The 27,549-nt window shown below is 36.7% G+C and overlaps 1 protein-coding gene across 4 annotated transcripts in view; it reads left to right on the top strand.

The window, feature by feature from the left end:
- URI1 (URI1 prefoldin like chaperone) overlaps positions 1-27,549 on the top strand; it is a 94,378-nt gene that overhangs the window by 13,253 nt on the left and 53,576 nt on the right. The window contains exon 1 of one of the 4 annotated variants that reach the window (XM_045076011.1): positions 3,130-3,599. The exons of 2 other annotated variants lie outside the window; for them this stretch is intronic. In XM_045076011.1, the coding sequence (XP_044931946.1) occupies positions 3,483-3,599 (117 nt within the window). In that variant the 5' untranslated portion in view covers positions 3,130-3,482. Of the gene's footprint in view, positions 1-3,129; positions 3,600-22,075; positions 22,095-27,549 lie in introns of those variants that run through there. One more of the 4 variants, XM_013062865.2, reaches the window with a different exon arrangement.

The following is a 27,549-nucleotide window of genomic DNA, read 5'->3' as shown; positions in this document are numbered from 1 at the left end:
ACTGACTGAAATGCATAACCCCATAACACACATAACAAGGATCTTACTGCTCATCCTGGCATCAGCCGACCATTCCGGGAATGCTGGCTGCCAATCCCACAGCTGCATGGTGGGGTGGGGGCTGAGGAACGGGGCATGGCAGCTGGCTCTCACACCCCCCTCCCCCCACTAGCCTCTTACCAACAGTTAGTGACATCTTCCTTCATTATGCACATTATGCACTCTCCCATTTTTTTTTTTTTTATCTGTTCAGGTTCCAGAGTTGCCAAATAGTTGACTCTGAACTGTTTCCTGTTTTGAGTTATAGAAACTAGATGTTGTTTTGATGAAGGAACTGTTCCCTGGGCCTTCTACTCCACCATTTTGCCAGATGTCTTCCCGAATGCCACTTTTTCTTTTTTTTCATAAGTCACTTTAAGTTGAATTTCTGTCACTGGCAGCTGAGAGATGGCAGCAAACTGCAGCAACTGCCATGCTTGTTGCTATGTATTTTTCAGATTTAAGGAAGATTTCATCCTCTCCATGGAGGGGAGGCTGAAATGTACAAAAATCTCCACCTACTACAAGGATTAAAGTGATCAGCATCAACTCGAAGGATAAGCAGATGAAGTACTAGGGGAGCTTCTTGGAGGGGATGATCTTTTGACCTGCGGGTTAGGGACAAACTTCCCATAGAATTGTAAGAACCTCATTCAACGTCTGCAGCCCTCCACTGACTCCAAGATCCATGGACTGTTCTGGGCCCTTGCTTACCTCATTTCCCCATGCTCAGTGGAGGGCCTGGTACATGGAAGAGGGAAGAGGGTCAGCAATATTTGCAGAAATTTCATTTTCTTTTATTGAAGGTATTTTGGGGTGGCTGATATTCACCTGGATGAGTGATTATAATGTGAAGGGTTTTAGGTGGGTGCAGGAAGTTTTATAATTGTGACCACCATTATTCTTCAAGCCAACCCTGAAGCAGGTATCACTCTAAGACTTGTTGTACAAATTAAGGAAGTTCAGAAGGAGGTTAAGTGTCTTGCCTAACACTTATCAGCACACTAGTGGCAGAGCTGGGATCACAAGTTGGGTCTGTTTGGGTTTATAGTTCAAGTTCTTCTGCTGTCACTTCTGGGCTCTAGGACCTAGTAGAAGGAAGCAGCAAATTTCACAGAATGTCTACCAACTCTCTGCTCTCATGGAGATGGTGTTCTAGTGTGAAGAGAAAGTGACCAGTATGGAAGCAGATCAGATACAAGTGAGAATCCTAAAAAGTGGTAAGTGCTATGAAAATTTAAAAAGTGAGGTGCTGGGGGATGCTTGGAGGAGAGGGGAGGGGCTTCTATGGACAGGATGTCAGAAAAGCCTCTTGATTTGAATTGAGGCCTGTGTAATACAAAGGAGTAGACATGCAAAGATCTGGAGTACAGCGGGCAGAAAGCTCAGCCAGTGCCAAGACTTGGAGTCAGGAAAAGGGGGAAACTAACGGTGTGGGTATGAGTGGGCAGGGGGCTGGCGAGGAAGTGGGAGAGGTGGGTCAAGCAGTCCAGAATTCTAGTAGGATGTCTGGATTTTATTCTGGTTGCAGGGGAAGTTATGGAGGGCTCAAACAGGGAGAATGACATGATCTGGTTATTTTTAAAAGCTCCCTCAGGCTGCTGAGCTGAGAACAGATTGGGGGCGCATGAATCAGAGACATTGGCTGCTAGTGATAGAAAACCTGATGCAAACTGCCTTAATCAGTCAGGAAATTTACTGGTCTCTTTAACCAGAAGTCCAAAGTAATGCAGATTTCAGAATTGGCAGATTCGGCCCTGAGTTAAGTGCTGTGACATAGGAGAACTCAACTTCTGTCTCTTGGCTCTGCTGACCACAGACTCAACTTCATTCTGAGTCTGGGAGGTGTCCAGGCTCTCTTACTAGACCTGAAATACTCACGGCCATATGCTTTGTACTTCCCCACCAAGGGATGGGTAATTTTTCTTTTTCCTAAATGGAAATACTTCCAAAGAATGAGGGAGAACTTTTTCAGAAACCTCCAGAAAACCTCTGTTTTTGAAGTGTCACATGCCCATTCCTGAATCAGCCACTTATTGGGAAAATGCATTGTCTTTAGACTGGAGCTGGGGGTGGGTCAGCTTTCCACAGGAATAGGAGTCATGTGGTCTGGGGCTGAACATCTGAAGGAGGGGAGATCGGGTGGGCAGCTGACCATGTCCATTTCAGGGGACAAGAGTGGAAACGAGGAGGCCAGAGAAAACTCTACAGTGCTGGCTGAGGACAGAGACATGATGGTGGAGCTGAAGCAGTCAGATTCTGGCTCTTTCAAAGGTGTTGATGTTGGATATGCAGTGAGGAAAAGAGGAATTAACATTGACCATTTGTCCAAGTTTTCCTTCTCTCTTCCTTTGAAGCAAATGGGAAAAGGGTCTCTATCTGGACTGGGGAGCAGGCCAGGAGGGAAGAGAAATAGAGCAAGCGGGCACACGAAGGTGTAAACTGCAGGTAACTCCAAGCCCATTCCCATCTGTACAATGCAGAAGGAACAGGGTCTCGCCATTCCTGTTAGGAATTGGAGCAGAGGTGGTTGTTAGGCCAAGGCCGGTTCCAGCTAGTAAGCATTAATTGGGTGCCTACTGTGTACAGAGGTCCTAGGAGAAAAGGGGCATAGTTCTGAAATAAGAGAAAAAGAATGGGCAGAGTTATCCTTGAAAAATCTCTTAAATAGTGCAAACATAGCACTATATTAATACAAACACAGTAATTAATACACGGCAAAATATAATTGCATATTTTAATTCATTAAACAGGCACAGGGAAGAGTTGACTTTGCTAAAATTAAATGTCCTAACGAAACTGCTTTGGTGCATAAACTGAGTCCCTACCTCCAGACGCAGCGCTAAGCGACTGGAGCATGGAGGATGAAAGGGCACAAGAATAAGACAGTGCTCATCTCCAGGAGTACTCTCTGAGCCTTAATGCCGCTAGAATGAAAGCTTCCAGAGGGCTGCAACCCGGCGCAGCCCAGGCTAAGCCTACTCCAGCCGCTAGGTTCCCTCACCACGTGACTCGCCCCGGGGGGCGGGGCCAAGGGAGGAGGCTACGCACGCGCTTCCCGACGTGCCGCGCGGGGCGGGGATAGGGGCGGAGCTTACGGGGGAGGCGCGGAGGAGGCGCGGCCGCCACAGGACGCCTGTCTCGGCCGGGCCACCGGACAGGCGCCTCCAGCTCTCACCGGTCCGCCTGCTGCTTTCAGCCCGCGGCGGCAGCGGCGGCGGCGGCGGCGGCGGGCGGCATGCGCGTGTGAGATGCGGCCGCGGGCAGCCCGGACGCGAGCAGCGGCAGCCGCGGTAGCGGAGAAGGCGGGCGCGGCCTCCTCAGCGCCGGGCGCGCAGTGCATGAGGGCGAGCACGCGGGCTCTGGGCAGCCGCCGGCCACGCCGCCTCCATAAACATTTGTTTAGGACTCGTTCGCCCCGCTGAGGCCCCGGCGGCCCCGCCATGGAGGCCCCGTCCGACCCCGGGCCCCAGGCCTCGGCCTCGGCCTCAGCCTCAGCCTCGGCCGCGGCGCCGCTGCGTGCCCCGGAGGTGGCGCGGCTCCGCGAGGAGCAGGAAAAGGTAACAGGCCGCGCTCCGGGCCCCGCGCTTCCGCCGGTGGTCTCGGGAGGCGCCCGCGACCCCTTTCCCGGGGCTGGGACCCTCCTCGGGGGTCCGATCCCCCTCCCTTTCGCCCGCCCCGGCGGGCCCCTCCTGCCGTCTGTGGGCCGCAGCCCTCTGGTGTGGGGCGCAGCTCGAGCCTGACCCGGTGCCGCGGGGGAGCACAGCCTTTGGGCCTGGAGAGAGAAACTGTTGGGAGAAACTTTTGTCACGTGCTTTTGTTGTCTTTTGTCTGGAGCCCTTTGACCTTCGAGGGGAGGGGAGGGATGGGGGAGAGGGAAGTGACAATCTGTTTAACTGGCTTATCTAAGTGAGGTTGTAGACGTTAGGAATGCAAAAGTGCGTGGGAATTTTGTGGGGTGGGGGAGGCGGTTAATGGAAGTGCTCACCTTATCAGCTTGGGGAAAAAAAACTGTTGCTAAAATGTAGACTCTGTTACTCTTTATCTGATCGCTTTTAGAAGTTTTATTAGCTTTGTAAGGATACCCTTCATGTGCAATTCCAGCTTTGTTGTTTAGTTTTCGTCAAAATAGGACGCTGTTTTATTACATTTTAACTCCAGTCGTATCATATGTGAGTTTTGAGCTGCCAGTGTAGAGAGAAGAAAGTTTTGCATTTCCTAATGGGATTGTATATGAAAAAGTTGGCCCAATTTAAGACATACAGTGTTAATGTTTAATTTGAGACCCCCCCCCCTTTGGATTCTGTAGCATTTCAGGTCCAGGTGATTTGCTTAAAATTTGAAATTCTTTGACGAGCAGCATTAATTTACTTGAAAAGGTCCTAGGCCGTTTTGGGAGTATCTTGGTTAAAAGCCTTAGGAAGTTGTTTCAAAAGTTTAACAGTGGGAATCCCTAACTTTTTCTGTTGAACATTCCTGTATAAAAATAACTATTTACATAGGTATATAAATATACTGGGTTCCGCTAGATGAGGGACTGATACAACCTGAGAAATCCTGGCTTGCTTGGAAGCTACCTGTCAGGATGACTGTGGGAATCTTTCCTAATTTGTTCTAGTTCTAAATTATTTTATACATTGTATTTCCTTTTCTGACAGCCACCACCCCCACCAGTGCCTTGTACAACTGCTGGGTTTTAAACTTGGCTTTTTTTTTTTTTTTTTAATCCAACAAGTGTTTTGTATTTAAATTAGTAGACATTACTGGATCTTATTATTATCATTTTTCTTTTTTGGAAGAGAAAAAAGACCGCTCTTCCTGAGAAGAATTTATTCATTTTTTTGTCAAAACGATTTACATTTTTTGTTCTTTTAGGAAGTGTGAAATAGAGTCTTAGAAGGTGCTGTTCCCATTGCCTGTAGTGTATTCTGTAGAGAGATTACTCTTGTCTGTCTCATAGTATAATGTGCATAATGCTGACTTGATATGTTTTCTTCTGTTTGTCATGGTAAAAAGAGACATCCTTAGTTTTATTCCGATGTTAGTGTGGCTGAAATACAAAGGATACATTTTGGGGTGCTCTGAACAGCTTTCCGGTATAGTATTCAGTTATATTTGAAGACGGCCTTTTCAGTTATATAACTATTTTCAGTAGACATTGACTATGTTACCAAATTACTTTTCTGTGTTGTGTTAATGTTTTGGCACATAAAGTAAGCAAGTGCATGTGTGTCATGGGTATGTAAATCATTCCCAGTTGATGATAAAGCCCTTCCCTAAAGAGACTGCACTGTATTTTAAAGGATCTGTTTCTGTGAACAGGAGACCCATAATGCCACAAAATATACTGGTTAGATAGCTATACTTTAATTATCTTTTAGCATAGGAAAACTTTACCTAGTAAATACTCAATTAAAAATTTTTGTGAGGGATTTTATTTAGGCTTTGAAACCAACCTGGCCATAGTACAGTAATAAAAGAAGTGTTGGGACATTCTTAGAATGAAAAAAGGAAAAATGTCATTGTAGCTTTGTATTTGTGTGACACTTAGTGTTTTTTTAATATAAATCCAGTTAAATGTGCTTTAGGACTTCCGTTTTTCCAGTGGTTTTTCCAGTGTGAGAGAGAATTAACACCTGAAGATAGTGTATGAATGATATGAATGACTGTGGGTGTGTGTGTGTGTGTGTGTACACGTAGCTAGTAGGCTTTAGATGCAGAGGAGAGAAATTAATTCATTACATATAATGGATACATCAGATTTAGGGCATTATTTTTCACTGGGAGCCTTGTGTGAGAAAGGCTGCCAGGTACTGTGGTTTAAAAGTTGGCTCATCACTAGGGTTTTTTGTTTGTTTGTTTGTTTGTTTTTGTTTCGTTTTTCTTCAAATTCAGCTAAGAAGTATGACAAGTTGGTTCCTCTGTTTTTCCCTTGTTTATGTTTGGAGCACTGATTAATAAGACAAAAAATTACTGACTGAGGGAAAAAAAAGACAAAAGGAGGGGAATAAACGAGCCACCGCCCTGACAAATGACATCTGTACTAAATGGACAGGATCAAATATTTTAACATTGTTTTCATATATAGCATCAAAGCTGAAACATTTTCAAAAACTTTTTTTTTTTAGTTAAAGCGTCTTTTTGTTCCTTTTTGATGTAACAAAAGGACATGTACAGAAAGGTTCCCTGCAGCTTTGTTTATAATAATGAAAAATTAAAAATTCAACAATGAAAAATTAAAAATCCAATATTAGGGTATTGATTAGAACATGACAGTATGAGGAGCTTTTATGCAGGCATTTAAAACTGTAGAGCAGTATGTGTAGGGTGGTTACAGTTACATTTATATGTAAGTATTCACAGTTTATATAGGTAAACACCATTACATGTTCCTAAAGCACACAATTTCATTTCTTATTTTAGCTAAAAGTGAATGAAATTGGGTGGGATTTTAGCTCTTTCAATAAAGGCTGTTGGTAAAACTTATTTAAATTAATTGTAATGAAAACTGGAATGTTGTATCTTTAAATGCTAAGTACATTCTGGGCCTGAGAAATGGCTCTTGGCTAGTTGGAACACCAATTCTTGGTTATTCCAGAATTGATAGGTATAATTTATTCAAACATCCATTCCCCAGTTGATTTTCTTTTTTCTTTATTCCTTGGAGGTTTTATTTGCTCTTAATTCTTGTCAGGAGATTACAGGGACAAGAACTTGGCTCATTTTTTTTACCCCCTTCTTTTAACTAAATACAGTTTTACCAATGACAGTAAAATATTTGGTGAAAAAATGTGAGCTACTTTGGAGCCTCTTTAGACTGACCTGTGTGCCATATAAGTTATGATCTAGGACTGTAGTGGGCTGTTCTAGGGAAGTTTCCTCATGCTTGGATCTTGTTAAATTTAATTCTATCTTCGAGTTACATTATGTTGAAATTTTGGTTTCTTGGCCAGGGTAATATTTCTATGATATTTGCGATTTATATTTCCAGATACTATTACCTTTATTAGCAGAATTATTGACATTTTATTTTAATATGAAAAAAGTGGTGTATAGAATTGTTTTCATAGGTTTATTTGTAGGATGATAGTAACTTTGGAGAATTCATGAGTATAATATTATTATGATTACTGCTGAGTGGTCTTATACTTGTCCATTGGAATTTGGAATAATTTTTGCTTTCCTGATATAGAACTTGGATTCACACTAAATATTTCAAATTTTTTTTTATAAAGCAGAACAACTAATTTAACTTAATGGAGGGTTTTCATATTTCTTCTGATAAACTGAACTGCACATAGTTTAAGAAACTGTCAGCCTTGTCCCCAATACAACAGCTGTTCTCTCTAAACCCAGAATCCAAGCATGTAACTTTTCAACCAATACTGAGCACTGCTGCATGTCAGGCTTGTATCTGCCACACGCAGGCACATGTCTACTACATTCCTCTGCTAAGGACACAGTAATGAACAAAACAAAGTCCTTGCTTTTATGGAAATTACATTCTGGTGGTAAAGGCATGGAATAGGCGCGTTTAAAATGTCAGGTGGTTTGTGATAGGTAAAGCTAGATAGAAAAGAAAGTTTTGGTAAAGGAGTGTATTTTTGAAAAGAGCTTTCTAGTCAGGGCAGCCAGCTCAGAATGAATCATGGTGAGAGCTGTGCCAGGCCATTGTAAGGATTTTGGTTTTTATTTTTATGAGATGAGAAGCCATTGGAATGTGTTTTGAGAATCATACTAATCTTAAATTATAAGCATCCATTTCTCAGGTGTGTAGAAAGGGATAATGAGATCGGCAAGTTGTATCATATATCATGAAAATTCTGTGTGCACTAGGCTGATACTAGAATCTTCCTTGACTCAGTTTTTCAGGTGAACAATTTGGGTGGTTAGTACTTTTTGCCCTGAACTTCTAGTGGGGTTTTTGTTTTCAGTTCTACCTATGATGCTTGTTTTCCAAAGTGGTTATACCAACTTACACTCCTTGTAAGCAGGGTGAGAATGTTGCGCATTCTCAGAGACCTTCGATAGTCTAAATGCTAGACATTTTAATATTGACTAATAGGGTTGGTCACCTTTTCAAATAGTTATTGGCCTTTTTTTGTTTTGTTTTGTTTGTTTGTTTCTGGTGAAATAACTTGCTCATCTCTTCTCCATTTTCAGTTGGGATGTTCACCATATTCTAATTGGTGCATACCAGTTCTTTATGTACTTTTGATATGAGTACTTTTTAAGGAATGCTTTGTAAATTTCTGCTGTAGTCTGTGGCTTGACTAACAGTCTGTAATGCTGTCTTTTGATGAAGAGAAGAAATTCTGCATTTTAACCATCCTTTATGATTGGTGTGTGTGTGTGTGTGTGTGTGTGTGTGTGTGTGTTTGGTCTTGTTTTTAGGAAATCTTTCCTACCTAATATTCTAAAGATAAGCTCTTATCTTCTAGCTTTATTGTTTTGCCTTTCATGTTTAGATCTACAGTCTACCTGAAATTGATTTTGTGTATAATGGGGGATTGAGGTCAGGTTTCATTTTTACCATTCCTAGTTGCCCCATCACTATTTATTGGAAAGATTGTCCTTTTTCCATTGCATCATTGTTTTTGTCATAAAGAAGGTAACTATATGTGCGGGTCCATTTCTTGACTCTGTTCCAAGGGCCTGTTTGTCTTTTCTTGCAAACCTACACTAATTATTATAGCTTTATAAGTCATCTTGATACCTGGTAGTTTAAGTGCTGTTGTGATTCCTCAGGATTGCCTTATTTTAGCCTTCCAGTTGTTATGCTTCTTATTTTTCTTGCCTTTTGCACTGGCTAGAATTTCTAGTGTAAGGTTGAATAAAAATGGTGATGATGGTGGTAGGTGTTAGGGGTAAACCTTCAAAATTTCCAGTCAATGTGATGTTTACTGTGGATATTTTTAGTATTTACCTTTCATCAGGTTAAGGAAATTTCCCTATATTCCGAGTTAGCTAAGAGTTTTTCTGAATGGGTTTTGAATTTTAGGAAATGCTTTTTCTTCTTTCTTTTTTTCTTTCTTTTAATAAAGAGAGGGAGGGGGAGGAGGGAGAATTTCAAGCAGACTCCATGCTGAGCACAGAGCTGGCAGGGCTCAGTCCCATGACCCTGAAATCATGACCTAAGTGGAAATCAAGAGTCAGATGCTTAACATACTGAGCCATGCAGCCGCCCCTAGAGAATGCTATTTTTCTTTCTTTCTTTCTTTTATTTTTTAGATTTTATTTACTTATTTGAGAGAGAGACAGTGAGAGAGAGCATGAGCGAGGAGAAGGTGAGAGGGAGAAGCAGACTCCCTGTGGAGTTGGGAGCCCGATGTGGGACTTGATCCCAGGACTCCGGGATCATGACCTGACCTGAAGACAGTTGCTTAACCGTCTGAGCCATCTAGACGCCCGAGAATGCTATTTATTTTATTTTATTTTATTTTATTTATTTATTTGACAGAGAGAAATCACAAATAGGCAGAGAGGCAGGCAGAGGGAGAGAGAAAGGGGAAGCAGGCTCCCCGTTGAGCAGAGAGCCGGATGTGGGACTTGATCCCAGAACCCTGAGATCATGACCTGAGCCGAAGGCAGCGGCTTAACCCACTGAGCCACCCAGGCGCCTCCCGAGAATGCTATTTCTAAATTGAGTTTTATAGGTAACTTATTGAAGACTGTGTTTGATCTTTCTGATGTTGAGGTTCTCTCTCTCCCCGCTTTTTTTTTTTCACTTCTAAGAAAGGCAGGGTTATAAGTTTGTTTATAGCCAAAGGTATATTTTTTAAGTAAATGAGTTTTTAGAACTAATTACTTGTGAATTATATTTTATTTTTTAAAAAAACTTGTTTTTGTTACTGTTATTAGCACTTAACTGTCATGCCAGTCATGTGCTGTTAGAAAAAACAAGTTTGATTTTAGTCTTTTGGAATTTCTTTCAAGTATTTCAAGAAACAAACAAACAAACAAACCCATTTTCATTATATTAGGCCTCTCCAGATTAGAGTACAAGGCAAGAATAGTTCCAAAACACTGGTGGGGAAACAAGAGGAGGTGCAGAGTCTATGCTTCAGTCATAGGTGCTTGATTTTGTCATCTAATGTTTTTAGTATGGGCTTAAAAATCTTATAGTTTGTATCATTCTTTCCTTCATCTCCAGATAGATGTCTCAGTCTTTTTTAGTCTCCCCTAGGGCAGTGTTTGTTTCCGTGGGGGACAGTTTTTCTTATTTAAGATGTTAGGTTTATTTTGAAAAATTGTAAAAGGACAGAAAAATTTAAGGAATAGTTTAGAGTATCAATAATATTTTGTACCATTTGATTTTTCTTTATATGTCTAATCTTTTTTTTTTCCTTGTTGAACTATTTGAAAGCAAATTGCAGACATTATCATGTCTCTAATACTTAAGCTCATATTCTTTTAGGACAAGGTCATATTTCTACATAAACATAATATCTTTTTTTTCACACCCAAGAAATGAACATTGGCACACAGTGTTATTATTTAATATACTCAGATGTCCTCAGTTTTTCTAAAAATGTTTTTTATAGCTCTCTTTCCATCCAAGATCGCATTTGGCTGTCTTTCCCTTAGGCTTCTTCCATCTATAATAACCCCCTTGCCACCTTTCATCTTTATGAATTTGGTATTTTTGAAGAGTTGACAAAAGTTTTGTTATAGAATGGCCCACAATTTGGAAATGTATATTGAATAAAATCATGAAAAAATAGTTAAACATTTATGACGAGAATACTACATAGATGATGATAACTTCTCACTGCCTCACAGCAGGAGATACATGTTACTTTATTTCATGATTGGTGTTGCTAATTACTTGTTTAGGGGGGCATCTGCCAGATCTTTCCACCATAAAAGTACCCTTTTCCCCTGTGTAGGATTAAGTGCTTTAAATGCTAATAATGCCTGAAGACTCCACATACCCTGTTTCCCAACAACCCTTTGCCATGGGCATTCCTTGCCTGAATTAGTTATTATATTAATCTTTGCAAATTAGTGATTTTATAACCATCTATGTTGATAGCTGGCAGTTTTCTATAAAGAGCCTCTTCCCCTCTTTTAATATTACTGTAAACTTTTTTTTTAAAAAACATTTTAGTGTGTGATAATTTGTCATTATTCCTTGTGATGCTTAAATTGTTAGAGTTTGGCCTTTGGGAGCCCCTTGAAGCTAGCTCTTGCATCCTTTTGGTATGTTCCATAATTCCTTGATGATTACTCTGGTTTTGGGCACAAGATATTTGGGCACAAGGTATCCCAGGCTTACCTTGTAGTATTCTTGCATGAGTCCTGAAATTGACTATTTCTTCAAAGAGCCCTGTTTCTTTTTAATGAGAAATTGTTAAGAGACCAAGATCTGGGCTCCAGTATTGCTCACTGTTACTGGGGTGTTAATTTCATCAAGGCCTTTCAGTGGATAGTGGAAATATATTATCTTTCAGTATATCATGTTTTTCAGATCCTAAGTCCAAAAAGTACCTTACTTTTTATTTTTTGAAGTAATTACACATAATTTACAGAAGTAAGAATAAGGGGTAATGGTCATCTTATTAGCTATTTTAATAAGAATTTAAACATTGCTATCCTCTTTGTATTAAGTAAATTTTGGTGTACAAAGATCATGTGAGATTTAAGAACACTGCCACATGTCCTTTTAGAAAAATGGGATAATCCAGGTTCTTGCTGCATGCTATTACTTGATGAAGTTCTTGTTGAATGACTAAATTGTATGGGAATACTCTCTTTCCTTTGTGTTCTTAGAAGTGTATCATTGTTCATTCATTGATTTTTTTTTTTCCCTCCTCAATTCAAGTCAGTCATCTTTTATTCAACATCCACTATATTCAAGAATGTGTAGTTCTCTTCCCAGTTTGTATGGTTTGTTCTAGGATTTAGGGAGATACAAGGATAAACCATTACATAATCTTTGCTTTCAAAATTCATTTCCAGTGCTATTACCTCTCTTCCCTCTCACATTCTCTTGAGTCTCTGACCTCAAGAAGCGTACTTAAAAACCTGTAGTAGTGAAAAAAGAAATAGAATTTAGAGATCTTTTATTTCAGCAATCTTATTTATTGTGATAAAATACGTACAAAGTAAAATTTGCCATGTTAACCATTTTAAGTGTACATTTCTGTGGCATTAAATACATTTACTGTTTTGCAGCTGTCACCACAGTTTTAAAGCTTTTTCAATACCCCAAACAGTAAGTCTGTAACCATTAAGCAGTATCTCTCATTCTCCTCTCTTGAGCCCCTGGTTACCTCTAACCTACTTTTTGTCTATATGAATTTATCAATTCTAGATATTTCATGTAAGTGGAATCGTATGATCTTTGTCCTTTTGTGACTGGCTTATTTCATGTAGCATAATGTTTTCAGGATTTCTCCATGTTGTGTATTACAGCCTCATTTCTGTTTATGACAATAATATTCCATTCTAGGTATAAACCATGTTTTGTTTATTTGCTCATCTCTTGATGAATACATAGATTGTTTCCGCTTTTTTGCTCATGAGTGATATTGCTATGAACATTGGTGTAGAAGTATCTGAGTCCTTGTTTTCAGTTCTTTATGGTGTGTACCCGGGAGTGGAATTGCTGGGTCATACGGTAATTCTGTGTTTAACCTTTGAGGAATGGCCAACTATTTTCCACAGCATTTGAACAATTTTACATGAGTAGTGCATGAGTTTTTCTATTTTTTTCCACATCTTTGCCACACTTATATTTCATTGTTTTTATTTTTTTAATTTAAAAAATTTTTTTATTTGTTTATTTGACAGAGATCACAAGTGGGCAGAGAGGCAGGCAGAGAGAGAGGAGGGGAAGCAGGCTCCCTGCTGAGCAGAGAGCCTGATAAGGGGCTCGATCCCAGGACCCTGAGATTATGACCTGAGCTGAAGGCAGAGTCTTAACCCACTGAGCCACCCAGGCGCCCCCTTTTCATTGTTTTTGATTATAGCTATTGTAATAGGTGTGGCACTATCTCATTGTGGTTTTGATTTGCATTTCTTTAATAACTAAGGATGTTAAGTATCTTCCCATAAGTTTATTAGCCATATGTATATGTAGTTTTGGAGATTCATATGTAGTTTTGGAGAAATGTCTGTTCAAATCCTCCATTTTCAAGTTGGGTTTTTTTGGGTTGTGCTACAGTTCTTTATTAGCCATATGTATATGTAGTTTTGGAGATTCATATGTAGTTTTGGAGAAATGTCTGTTCAAATCCTCCATTTTCAAGTTGGGTTTTTTTGGGTTGTGCTACAGTTCTTTATTCTAGGTATTAAACCCTTATCAGCTGTGTGATTTGCAAATATTTTCTCCTATTCTATAGGTTATCATCTCACTTTCTTGATAATGTCCTTTGTACACAAGTTTTTAATTTTGATGAAGTCCAGTTTATCTATTTTTTTCTTTGGTTGCTCATGCTTTAGTGTCCTATCTAAGAACAAAATTGCCTAATCTAGGGTCATGAAGATTTATACCTACTTTCTTCTAAGAGTTCTGTGGTTTTTTCTCTTATATTTTCATCATTGAGTAATTTGAGTTACTTTTTTTTGTATATTGAGTTAATTTTGTATATTGCCCATTAGTTGTTGAGTTTGAGGAAATTTAGGATTTTGTCATCTGAAGATTCATAATCTGAGATTTAATTTATATTTACATTATCATTTTTTACCTTTGTCTAGTGCAAATATAGTAGCTACTAATCACATGTGATTACTAAGTTTAAAATTCAGAATATTTAAAATTAAATAAAATTTAAAAATTAAATTTCTTAGTTGAATTGACCACATTTCAGATATTTAATAGCTGTACATTGTTGCATTGGAGAGTGCTGATTTTGAAGCTTTTCATCATGAAAGAAAATTCTCTTGGACAGAGCTGCTGTTTTTAAAATCCGTATTCTAATTTGTTTAATAATTGTGAAATGTCTTCTCTAACTTTTTTCTCCTCGCCATTATGGACAGAAAATGAAAATTTCTGAATGGTCAACTGTTGAAAGCTAAAAACAGACTACAAAGATAGTGCCTCTTGGTCTTCATACTTATTTTGAAAGATGGTATAGTACTTTGGACAGTACAATGAGAAAACAAGAATGACTTTTCACTATTGATTGCAGTATCCTTCTAGGTGATTCTGTGATTTTTTTTTCCCCCATTTTACTGTATAATTCTTTTTGTAAAGCATAGTTAGGAAAAATTAGTAATCATGAAGTATAATTACTAGGGTGATGAAATAACAAGACATAGGAAAAATAGTCACTAGGATCCCATAATGTACCTTAGACTTACAAAAAAGTTCACTGTACCCATATAATATTTGTATGATGAAATGAGTTTTAGTCTTTTAATAAGTAAATCTTCTCCATTTTTTTGGAAGACCTTTAAGAAGTCATGAAATGGCAGTCTTTTCAAATAATTAGAATTACTCGGAAAAGAAAGTTGAAAACAAAATTATTTGGTGGATCCTGAAACTTTCCATTCAGATCATTACCACAGGGTTCTTCTTTAACTTTCTGCCATCTGTATTTGAATCTCCCTTCTTCCATAGTAAAAACCTGGGTTCTCAGCAACATCATTATTTGTTCATTTGTTCTGTCCTACAATATACACAAAATATTTTTAGAAGTACTACTTTAATACCATTGCTAACAGCAAACCTGTGAAGTGAAGCTCAGAATCTCCTTGCAGTTCCATTTGTTCTTACAGAATGAACCCCCTTAAGGGTATAGAGTTAAGATACTGATCTCAAAAGTGCTTGAATTATTATTACTTTTTCTGTGCAGTTATCTCTTGGATTTGATGACAGTTTCCATTCATATTGAATTGTAGTATTTGCTTTTTTTTGTATCAGTTTGACTTAGTTTTGTTTTATGAATTCATAAAACATCTACATGTTTTATATAGTTGTATAAAATCACAACTGTCAAAAGATACACTAAGATAATTAATTCCATTTTTCTATCTATCCTTGTTGATGTTTTCAGTAATCTCTAGTGTATTCTCCCTGTGTTAATTTTTTTTTAAACATTTATTTATTTATTTATCAATCAGAGTGAGCACAGGCAGGCAGAGAGGCAGGCAGAGGCAGACGGAGAAGCAGGCTCCCGCTGAGCAAGGAGCCCAATGTGGGACTTGATCCCAGGAAGCTGGGATTATGATTGGAGCCGAAGGCAGCGGTTTAACCAACTGAGCCACCCAGGCGTCACCTCCCTGTGTTTCTTATTTAAAAATATACTCTTATCTTCCCTCCTACCTTCTTACACACAAGGTAGCATGTTATATTTTGCCCCTTGTTTTTCTCATTAAATTTATACCTAGGAATTACTCTGGTTCATAGAGCTCTTCCTCATCATATATTATGGTTGCATAGTACTCTATTGTGTGGTATTTTTTTTTTTTTCAACTGGTATCTTTTTGATGGGCATTTGGTAGTTTTCAGTCTCTTGATAATGCAAATAATGTTTCAGCAGGTTACTCTGTTAAATTGTTTCTCATTTATGAGGTGATTTCATGTGAAGTCCTAGAGGTGTGATCATTGATTTGAAAGGTAAACTGTTGTTGCTTATGAACTGTACTTATTTTCTTAAAGAATATTAGTCAATTTAATTTTAAGATATTAAGTAAAAAGAGGTAAGAGGACTAGAAGAATAAGATGGTCAAAATCTAGAGAACAGGGGCGCCTGGGTGGTTCAGTGGGTTAAAGCCTCTATCTTCACCTCAGGTCATGAGCTCAGGGTCCTGGGATTGAAACCCACATGGGGCTCTCTGCTCAGCGGGGAGCCTGCTTCTCCCCCTTTCTCTCTGTCTGCTTCTCTGCCTACTTGTGATCTCTGTCTAAATAAATAAATAAAATCTTAAAAAAAACACATAACCCAAAACCTAGAGAACAGTGTGTTTGGTTCCTTGAATTTCCCATTTCCTGTGTTATCCATAGCTATTTTCAAGGTATTTCTTACCTGGAGGCAGTAATTCCTTTCTGGTCTCGGTGGTTTCACTCTTACTCTGCTTCTACCTATTTTTGGGAGCTGTCTTTTTTTTTTTTTTTTTTTAAACAACATAAATAGAATGGTGTCACTTTTGTCATTCTAAGTTCCCGTGTAACTTAGCATAAAATCCAGGGTCAGTAAAATGTGATTTGAGGCTCTTGTATTGTCTGACTCATCTTTTTAGCTTAATTTCTGGCTACTCCTCACTTATTTACTGTACCTTAAGGTAATGACATATTTTTTGGGGGGGCAGAATACTCTAAGTACGTTTTTAAAAAAAAACACTGTATTCTAAAGAAATTCCAATACAATATAGCAAAAAAAAAAAAAATCCTGTTTAAGTTATGGATTTGATCATTGTTCCTAAAACTTTGATTTCTTTGATTTAAAAAAATTTTTTTTTTTTAAATCTTTTAGAGAGAGCACATGCATGCACAAGCAGGGCAGGGGGAGGGGCAGAGGGAGAGGGAGAGAGAGAATCTTAAGCGGCTCAAGTGTGGAGCCTGATGTGGGGCTCCATCCCACGACCCGGAGATCATGACCTGAGCCAAAATCAAGAGTTGGATGCTTAACTGACTGAGCCACCCAGGTGCCCCTGATTTCTTTATGAATTGAGTAATATTAAAGTAATTGCAAATGAGTGCTTTTTGCAAGGAACAAAAAGACAAGACTGAGTTTCATTCTAGACACTGCTGGATACTGTGATAAATAGGGTATTTTTTTCTGCCCTCAAGGGACTTAAAAATTTATAGGGAAATGTGTTAACAAAACATAATACAGTGTGATGATAATCTTCTCTTTTTAATTTTTTGTTTTTCATGTACTTCTCAAGCTTACTGTAAGCTAGCCTCCATCTTTTCACTGAAATTACTTTAGTTTGCCAAACTCAGTGGACCTTTTCTTAATTCTGGCCTTACTTGACCTCTGTGCTTCATTTGAAACTTTCATTGCTCCCTGTAAACTACTGAAACTGTGTACCCTAGAAACTTTAGTGATTTCACTTTTTTTGGGGGGGGGTCTTCTGCCTCATTTTCTATTACTACTTAGTCTCCAGTTTCTTCACCTGATTCTTAAATATTAGCAATCCCTGTACTTTCCATTTTTTTGCCATCCTCACTGGTTATTCTGCCTGTACTCTCTCATGTACTCCTGTATGCCCTCTGTTCTTGCCCATACCTTTTGCTTTTTGGGCAGCTTCTGTTGGATGTCCCATAAACAGTGCAGTCTCATTTATTAAAATTGAGTGGGTCACCTTTGTCCCTAATCTATGTGTTGTACATCCTCATCCCAATTCTGGGCAGCACTGTTCAAACCAGAATCTTTTAGCTTACCCTGATCCATCTCTTTAATACTACTAATTTACTAAATCTTGTCAGTTCTTTCTGTATGATACATAACTTCTATATTAAGGGACCACTAGCTTATGTTAATTAGGCTCTTATTTGAAAAATAATGTCACATTTTTCAGTTAAATGTTGCTGTGTTAGATATTTTGTCTTTTTGTTAGCCACCTTATGTTGCCTCATTGTGCTTTTATTTTTGAAGTTCTAATCTGTGAACATGTTATTTCTCTATTAGGTCTTTAAATTTTCTCATCCATCACTTATTCTACCCATCTTACCATGTCTTTCCTACTTGTCTGTCATACTTGTTCTTATTCCTTGAATTTTTTCTTTTGTGTTAAGATATATCTTTTAAACTCTTTTAGCTTTATAGTTATATGTGTCTTATTTTCTGTTCAGTTATTACCTTAAAGATTACAGTATGTAACATTGTACAGACTACTTTAAATTGGTAGAAGATTGTTCATTGACCTTTTGAAATTTTGCCACTTAAATAATTTGAATAATTTTTTATAGTTTAATTTTATTGACCAACCCTGTCTGATTTGTGTTATTATCCTATATTTTACCTCTACATATGTTTTTAACCCCTGAAACATTAGGATTATTATGGTTTTAAACATTCTGTTCCATATTTATTTAATTCTAAGTTGGTAGGTTCACCCTTTCCCCAACACTTTTAAGATGCCATTCCATTGTCTTTTGACTTTCTTCCATTTCTGTTAGTCTTCTGTTAGTTATATTGTTTTCTTTTCTGAAGAATTTGTACATATTTTCCCCTTTATCTGCTTTCATATTTTCTCTTTGGTTCTGTCCTTCTTTGCTCTGAATGCCAATTTAGATACCTTCAATTGAACTGTGTTCCTATTCACTAACCCTCTGTTTTTATGTATCTCTAATCTGGTAAACCCACCTACTAAATGTATAATCTCAGTTATTGTCTTTTTTATTTACAGAATTTGTTTTCATATTATTTAAGTGGATTCTTGGCCTCTAGAATTGATGTCTCTAATCTTTGCCCTATTTTTGTGAATATGTTTATCATAAAGTATCTTTTAACTGCAATATGTAAATCAAATGAGGATCTGTTTTTGTTTTATTATTTTTACTCTTGGTTTTTCATCAGCTGCTCCTGTTTTCATGGGCTGTCTTGTAATTTTTGATTGGATATCAGACATTGTAGTGAAACATGGTAGAGACTCTAGATAATGTTACTTTTCAAACATGAGTAAGTTTCCTTTTAGCAGCCAATTGAAATTTTATTTCTGTTTGAATATTGTACTAATTCTCAGTTTGTAACCCTTACTTCTAATGCATGGTTCCAATTTCTTATGGAGTATGTCTTTTTCATAAATTATGTGAACCATGTATATGTAATTCTGTTTCTCTTCTGCTTCATTGTATTATTTGCCTCTACTGGCATGAATTCCACATTTTTTTTTTGCTATGTCTTTGTATGTGGTAGTAAATTCCTCTTAACTTTGTTCACCTTCTTGATTTCCTTTATTTTTCTTGAGCCTTTGCTTTTTAATGAATATTTGAGAATCAACTTTTCAGTACTTAAGAAGTAACCTGCTGGGGTTTTGCTTGGAGTGCACTGAGTCTAAAGATTAATTGGGGGACTGTTGACATTTTTGCACTATATTTTCTAATCCATGAACATGGTATATCTTTCAGTTTATTTAGTTCTTTTCTAACGTCTTTTGGCCTTGGCTTTTAGCATATAAATCTTGCATGTGTTTTACATTTATCCCTTGATGTTTGTTACTTTTAATTGCATTTTGTAATTTGCTGTTTGTTTTTGCTGGTATATGGTCATATACTTGATTTTTATATATTGACTGTTAAATGTATATTCAGATAGTATGTGTATAGATAGGTACAGGCATGTTGTCTGCATAATAGCAGTTTTATTCTCTTTACTTCTTAAGGCTTTTATTTTATTTTTTGCCTTATTGAATGATGTAGGACCTTTAATAAAGTGTTGAATAAAAGTAGTGATAGTAGGCTTCCTTATCTAGTTCTGCATATCAGGTGAACAGCTTCAAATATTTTATCATTATAATTAAAATGTTTGCTCTAGGCTTTTTGTAGATAGTCTGTGAAAATAAGGAATTGTTCTCCTGTTTCTGGTTTGCTCCCTTTATCATGAGTAGATGTTGAATTTTATCACATGCTTTTTCTGTGTTGAGATGTTAATGTGGTGAGTTATTTTGATTTTTAAAAAATATTGAGACACCATTGCATTCCTGAAAACCCCTTTGTTATGATGTGTTTATCTTTTCCTATAATGTGAGATTAAATTTCGTATTATTTTGCTAAGGTGTTTTGTTTCTGTGTTTTGCAAGGGATATTGGTCTGTAGTGTTTTTTTGTTTGTTTTCTTGTAATGTTCATGTTTGGTTTTGGTTTCATGGTCATGCTGGCCTCATAAAATAACTCATTTTTGTGTATTTTGTAAAGGAGCTTGTATACTATCGGTATTGTTTTTAATTGTTTGAAATAATTCATTAGTCAAGTTGTCTGGGCCTACTGTTTTCCTTCTGTTAATATTTTAAAATAGGTCTCAATTTCTTTGTTTATAAGAAGACTGTTCACATTTTCTATTTCTAATTGTGTCAGTTTTGGAAATGTGATTTTCAGGGAATTTTTCTTTCTGTCTGAGTTTTCAAATTTTATTGGACTTGAGTTATTTGTAATACTCCCTTTTTAATATCTACAGATTTGTTAGTAATGTGCTGTTTTTAATTACTTTAATTTGCAATTTGTGTGCATGTGTTTTTCTCCTTGATTTGTCTTTCTATGGGTTTATCAGTTTTATCAGTCTTTTTAAGGGAACAATTTTTGATTTTTCTTTAGTAAATTTGCTCCCTACAGCATTGATTTCTGTTTTTATCTTATTCTTCCTTTTAAAAATTTCCTTTTGGCTATGATTTTTTTCTAGTTTCTTGAGATGAAAGCTCCTAGAGATGAAAAAGTCATCGATTTTTGCCTTTTTTGGTAATACATGCATTGTGAGTTTTAATTTTTTCTGTAATCATTATCTTAGGTATCAATTGTTTTTCTACCTGACTTTTAATTTTTCCTTTTTGAATTTGTAGTAAACTATAATATAAAATCATTTAAATCAATTTTAAGCATAGATTTCAGTGATGTTAAGTATCACCATCATCTATCTCTGGAACTTTATATGCTATAAAACTGAAACTGTGCATTAAGAAATAACTCCCATTATGCCTTTCCCCCATATGCTGGCAACTACTGTTTTATATTCTGTCTCTATAAATTTGACACTGTAGGTGTCTCACATAAATGGAATCTTATAGTATTTGTCCTTTTGTGACTGTTTTATTCAGCATAAGTAAAGGTTTGTCCATATTATAGCATATTTCTGAATTTTTTTAAAAGTCTGAATGATATTCCTTTGTATATATACACTGCATTTTATTATTCATTCATGAATAACATGAATTGCTTTTACCTTTTTGTTTATTGTGAATAATGCTACTGTGGACTGAGTGTACAAACACGTTTGATACTTTGCTTTCAACCCTTTTATGTATATAATCAGAAGCGGAATTGCTGGATCATATATGGTAATCCTGTGTTTAGTTTTTGAGGAACCACCTTACAGTTTCCCACAGTGGCTGCACCATCTTACATTCCCACCAGTAGTACACAAGAGTTTCTGTTTTTCTGTATCCTTCCAACACTTGTTACTTTCTTCCTCCCCTCTCCTTTCTTCCGTTCCCTTCCTTTTTCTTTTCTCTCTGTTCCCTCTCTCCCTTCCTCATCCCTCCCTCCTTCTGAGCCATTCTAATAGGTGTGAAGTGGTAACTCATTGTGGGTCTCTTTGATCTACTTTTATGTTCTTTTTTCTCTTTTTTTGGCCTTCCTTTGATTTAATCAGATATGGTGCATTTTCTCTCCTTTGTGAGCTGGTGATACTTTTTTTACTGTAGAAATATGTGTGTGTATATGTAGATATATATGTACACACATATGTTAGCATTAAGTATACTATATCCTTATACCATATTTTTTATTAGGTTAATTTTCTTCTAGAGAGCACAGCATGAATTCATTTATTCATCCTACCTCTTGTTTAATTCCTTGTTTTAAATACCACAATACTTTATATACTTGTTTGATGTGATCAGTACTGATTTACCTTTAGTTTTCATTTTACCTGTACAGTTGTTCTTAGTTCTTTTTGCATTAATGTTAATCTGAATAGCACTATAGCATTTTTTTCTCAGTTTTATTGAGATGCATTTGACATACGCCAGTATATAAATTTAAGGCATTTTAGCTAGCACCTCCATCACATCATATATATGTAGTATTTCTTTTAGTGAAAATCTGCTGGTGTTTTTATTTTTCCTTCATGTTGAAGGATTTGTTTGCTGTACATAATTACCAGTTTTTAGTTATTTTTTTCAGCACTGTAAGGTTTTATCTTATTTTCTGTTTTCTTTTGTTTTTTGTTGAAGTTCACTCTAGCTCTTCTAGTTGCTACTTTGAAGTCAGTGTATATCCTCCTTGCTCTTTCTTGATGCTTATAAAATTTTCTTTTTTTGGAGGGTTTCATTTGTGGAAGTTTGTTTTTCCTTGATATAATTTTTTTTTTTTCTCTTGCTTGAGGTTGTTAGAGTTTCTAGAATCTGTTGGCTGATACCTTCCTCCTCATTTTGGAAAATCCTATCATGGTAGGTTCAAATATTGCTTCTGTCACATATACTCTTCTTTCTCTTTCTGAGTTTTCAATTATACAGTGTTTTACATATCTCTTCTTGGTCTTTTCTGTATTTTCAATTTTTTGTTTTCAAATCTCTGGGCTTTAATTTGGAGATTTTTCTTGACTTATAGTGAAGCTCAACTAGAAACAAATGATGGTAGAAATGATAATATAAATTAAATTTCAGATTATGAATCTTCAGATGATAGTAGTCAATGGGCAATATTCAAAATTAATTAAGAATGGATCAGTGTTTGTAAATATAAGAGGAGACAAACTGGTATCTCTGGTAAAACAGTGGGCATGCAAGCTGTGATTCAAGCATTATTTCAAGTTCAGAAATAAATGCAGGTTATAGTCCCCAATCTGCAATTCAGAAGGCTAAAAAGCACTGAAAACAAAGTTATTCCTAAGTGTGTGGCATACTCATTTGTTGACAAACTGATTGGAACTGATTTGAGTGAGGCACTTATTCCATTTACTTTGAATATTCATATATTTTATTGCCAGTGTTACTGTGTTTGATACACAGTGGTGTTTCACTGGGGTTTGGTGTTTATAATGCATGTTACATGTACTGTATTACTTTGTTAAGTTATGAAAATTTTTAAACTGAGAAACGTAGCTGTTCAGGTTTTTGGCTAGGTGATGGTAGACCTATACTTCTTTAAAAGGACTATATGCATGCTTACTGTCAGTATGGCAAGCGAATACATTGGTGAATAAAGTAGACGTGTCCCATAACTCACTGGGCTTTCAGTCAGTACAGTTAGAGTTTCCTGGATTCCTAATTCAAATACCCTTAAAAACAGAACTCTCCACACATCAAAGTCTTCATTTTTAGGCATATTGGCTGGATGTAGATGTTACCAGTGTTTGATATTTCCATTGTGACAAACCTTTATCTTTACCAACTATTACCTTTACCCAGTATCTTTATACTTAGTATTGTGAGTAATAACTGAAAGGAAAAGAAAGAGCCCTAATTTGTAGGTAGAACTATGAAGGAATGGAATGTACAATACCAAAGTATGTTAGACATAATCTAATATTTGTGTATAAAGAGACTGGGTTTGAATGTGAGAAGTGTGTTAGAAGCTTGTGTAGGTGAAAATTGGGCTAAATGTAAAAGTAAGAATTAAGATGATTATTTTGATTCCATCCTAACTATGTTTTTGAATAAGGACATTTGAATGTTCTAAAAAGTGGTTCTATATAGTTGGAATTAAATTTTTGGTAGCTTTGGTATTTTTCATTTTTAACATATTTAGAAAGTACATTTATTTAAAATTTTTATGTAGAAATACTCAGTTCATTGCAGTTTATTATTATTTGTTGCAGTTTCCTTTTTAAGAACCTGTAGTCAGTTCCTTCTTTGCAGAGTCTTATTAAGAAGACTTGTAATATTTTACAAATTTTTGAAAAATATTTTATTTATTCATTTGAGAGAATGAGACATGGTGGGGAGGGAGGGGAGAGAGAGAGAGAGAGAAGCAGACTCCCCGCTAAGCAGGGAGACTGATGGGGGCTAGATCCCAAGACCCAGAGATCATGAATTGAGCTGAAGGCAGAGGCTTAACCCACTGAGCCACCCAGGTACCTTTAATATCTTACTAAATTTGTTGAAGTATGCTTTTTGTATACTTTGCCAATGACTTTCAGATGTCTGTGTAATTAACTGACAATATGTTTTTGAAAGAAATTATTTTCAACCTTTTAAGTAATTGTCAGATAACAGTGCATGTGTACTATCCATTGGTTTTAGCCATCACGGATACTTTTTTTTTTTTTTTAATTCAGTAGCTTTAAATCCCCAAATTGTACAACCTGTCAGAAGACAGTCTAATAAGAGAAGCAAACTGTATAAATTTAGACAGCTCTGATTAATACAGTCCTCAGATTATCATTCTGTATATGAATCCGTAGAGGGAGAATTTGAAATTGAAATACAGTTGGGGGGGTTTTAGAAATGAAATGGAACATTTTTGAGAGAAGTATCATTTGAGACTTAGCAAAGTTACCCTTCTAGGCTTTCTGTTCCAGTCTGATTTTAATGTGGCACTGTTACTTAACAGAGAAAACTCATGGGTTGATGCCCCCTTGTGGTCTCTTACCAAAATAAATAGCACAAATGGAAATAAGTAATGAAGATTTTAATACATGTTAAATCATTCATTCCTTACAAAATAATTTTTAGAAAGTTTCTTCTGAGGAAAAACAGCAAAGGAATTATTATTCCCCATATAGTTTATTGGCTTTAAAATTTATCAAATATTTCTTTAACCTTTTTTTTTTTTTAAAGATTTTATTTATTTGTCAGAGAGAGAGGGAGAGAGAGTGAGCACAGGCATACAGAATGGCAGGCAGAGGCAGAGGGAGAAGCAGGCTCCCTGTCGAGCAAGGAGCCCGACGTCGGACTCGATCCCAGGACTCTGGGATCATGACCTGAGCCAAAGGCAGCTGCTCAACCACCTGAGCCACCCAGGCGTCCCTTACTTTAACCTTTTGCAACAGAATTTGTATATATGTTAGCTAGACACTGACATAAAGAAAAAGAGGTTTTGGTTTTGTTGTCTACCACTGTCATCCTGGGCATCTAACTCAGTCATAAGTACTTCAAAAGTATAACGAGATGTGGTAGTAATTAGAGGGCTAGCGTGTCTTTCCCCCCACACCCCCACCTCCCAGTGCACACAAAGAAATGGGGCTTGGGAAATCTGTTTATACTTAGTCACTTGACCTAAAAAGGCCAGGAGCTGTTGGAAAAAATGAGGGTTTTTATTAGCCAGTTGGTGAATTTAAGCTTATTTGCTTTTACTAACATTGGTAAGGTCTTCTTTGTGTACGAGTGGGTTTGTGGATGAAGTGGAGAAGTAGCAGCAACAGTCAGTGTTTTAAAAAAGAAAGACCAAAGATGTAAATAGCTGCTTTGCTTCTGTCACCCAGTAAGATGCATGATGGTTGGAGGTAGTCCAATCCAGTGAATACGGGCTTTGAGATTAGATGGTCCCCGTTAGCTAGACTCCATTCTAAAACTGATTATTTCTCTTACCAGTTCCTGGGCAATTGCATAATATTGGATAAGATACTTAAATTTTGAACACAGGTTTTGGAGAGGTCAAAAACCTGCTTTTACTGATTTTCATCCTATGAAGTCTTGGCATATACCATTGGTACTACTTTTTAGGGTAAGGGCACTTTTGAACTACAAAGCACACCATGGACTTTCTTACTACTGGGCTGTTGGTGAAGACTCTTAATGATAAAATGTATCTTAAAAAGTGGTAAATCAGCTCATAGACCTTTTTCTTTACTGTGGACTTTAATGCTGTACTATTGTGTAAGCACATATTTTATTTATAAATTCCTGGCTCTAAATGCTATTATATCACATTAAAGAATTTACTAGGTCAGTTATTTTAATTGTTGAAGCCTACTAATCAATTTTTTAAAAATGATTCAATGAGATTTTTTCTTCAGGAGTAACAGTTGCATGTTTTGACAGGTTTAACTTAAAAAACTATTATTGTTGCTCCATCTTATTAAAAAGCTTCTGTGAAGGACAACAAAGTAATGAAATGTTTTTCTGTTGTTTTGCTTTGTTCTTTCAAGGGTTTCTTATAGAACCAGGTTCATTTTATTTATTTATTTATTTTATTTATTTTTTTTTTTTTTTAAAGATTTTATTTATTTGACAGAGAGAGATCACAAGTAGGCAGAGAGGCAGGCAGAGAGAGAGAGAGAGGAGGAAGCAGGCTCCCTGCTGAGCAGAGAGCCCGATGCGGGACTCGATCCCAGGACCCTGAGATCATGACCTGAGCCGAAGGCAGCGGTTTAACCCACTGAGCCACCCAGGCGCCCCATTTTATTTATTTAATACTTGAATTAATCTGATTAATTAATTAATCTGAGTCAATTTTCAGAAGAAGTAAGATTATTTGGACTTATTTAACTTAATAGAAAAATTGGATTTTTTTTTTAACCCATTCAGATTCAATTGGAATCCTCAGATTTTTCTTTTTTCTAAAATTTCCCTTAACATCTACAGTTCTAGAAATTTACCAATATTTTCTTTTGAATAATTTGCTTTAAAACAGAGGAAAACTAGAATGATCTCTCAAAGTATCAGTACAACTGCTTGGATTTAAAGGTTTTTGGAAGTAAGTGGGTTATATAACTCATGTAAACAAATATAACTGTAGCCTCATCAGAAGGCTGTTATAGGTATTATACCTGCCTCTCTCACATTTTCCTTTATTTCTCTGACTCTTAAAATATGGAGCCTGTACCTTTGATTTTGCCTAACTGGATGTCTCTGTTCTAATATCTGTATGTAACTAATAATAAGACTTTAGTGTAAGGCAATATTTTGGTGGTTAAAATTTCTGTTATAAATTATGAAATGGATTTTTGTTGTTTTATCCTTGAATGTTTGTTCTTGGGAGACTATTTTAGGAAAGAAAGGGGGTGAGGGAGATGGTGGAGTGGGGGAAAGATAGCTAAAACAAAGTGGAGACTAGACCATGGGGGGTGATGGCCAGAACACATGCCATTCTACTAGAGACTTGTTTTTTAAACATAAAAAGCATATGTGCCAAATTTACATATTTACTAATTAAAAAGCCTTCCTGGAAACATTAAGTAGACTATCTTCTGTAACCTTTAACACTGTCACTAATGGATATTGCTTAGAAAATTTCATCGAAGGTCCTTTAAATAATGTAAATGATTATGAATATGTAACTAGTTAATATGCAGCTACGAAAGGATTATCATGTAGAGGTTAATGAACATTCTGCTCTTATGGTTTGCAGGGCTTTTCTTTTTGTGCTTTTGGCTCACTTCATGCTTGGAAACACATGCATTGGGATTGGAAAGCATCCTGACTGTTTTTTGGGTCTCATCTTTTAATGGGGTTGTTAAAGAGGAACTTTATGAAAAGGATTTCATGAAGATTTTTTTCTTTTTCAATTTACATTTAATTCTGTTTGTCTATTTTGTAATTACTGCCAAATCAGAAACAGTGAAATGGATTGATGTAGTTTTAGCCTGGTTCTTCCAGATGTAAAGTCAGTACTCTATTATATATTACCACTGTTATTAAGTGTTGCTATGTGATTGATACTTACTGAGAGATCTTCATTCTAAAACGGACTTTTTATGCTGTGTTAATGTGTAGTATGGTCGGGTATCTGATTACAGCATGTATTTTGGTACAGGATTGCTGCCTAAGTATTTAAAATGTACCAAAGGAGGACATTTATTTCAGGAATTAAATGTTATAGTAGGAATTTAGTGACAGCACCCCACTCCCCCCCCCCAAAAAAAAGTCTTGTGATTTTTGGGTGAAACATTGAGCAAGAGAGACAAGAGACAATATTGGTGTTTAGAGTGGTGAACTGAAGCAGTGTGTTTCAAACCAGATA

Source organism: Mustela putorius, unplaced genomic scaffold (assembly GCF_011764305.1).
Source record: "Mustela putorius furo isolate JIRA1106 unplaced genomic scaffold, ASM1176430v1.1 tig00000174_pilon_pilon_pilon, whole genome shotgun sequence".
Lineage (NCBI taxonomy): Eukaryota > Metazoa > Chordata > Mammalia > Carnivora > Mustelidae > Mustela > Mustela putorius.
This window is presented reverse-complemented; position numbering and strand designations above follow the sequence as displayed.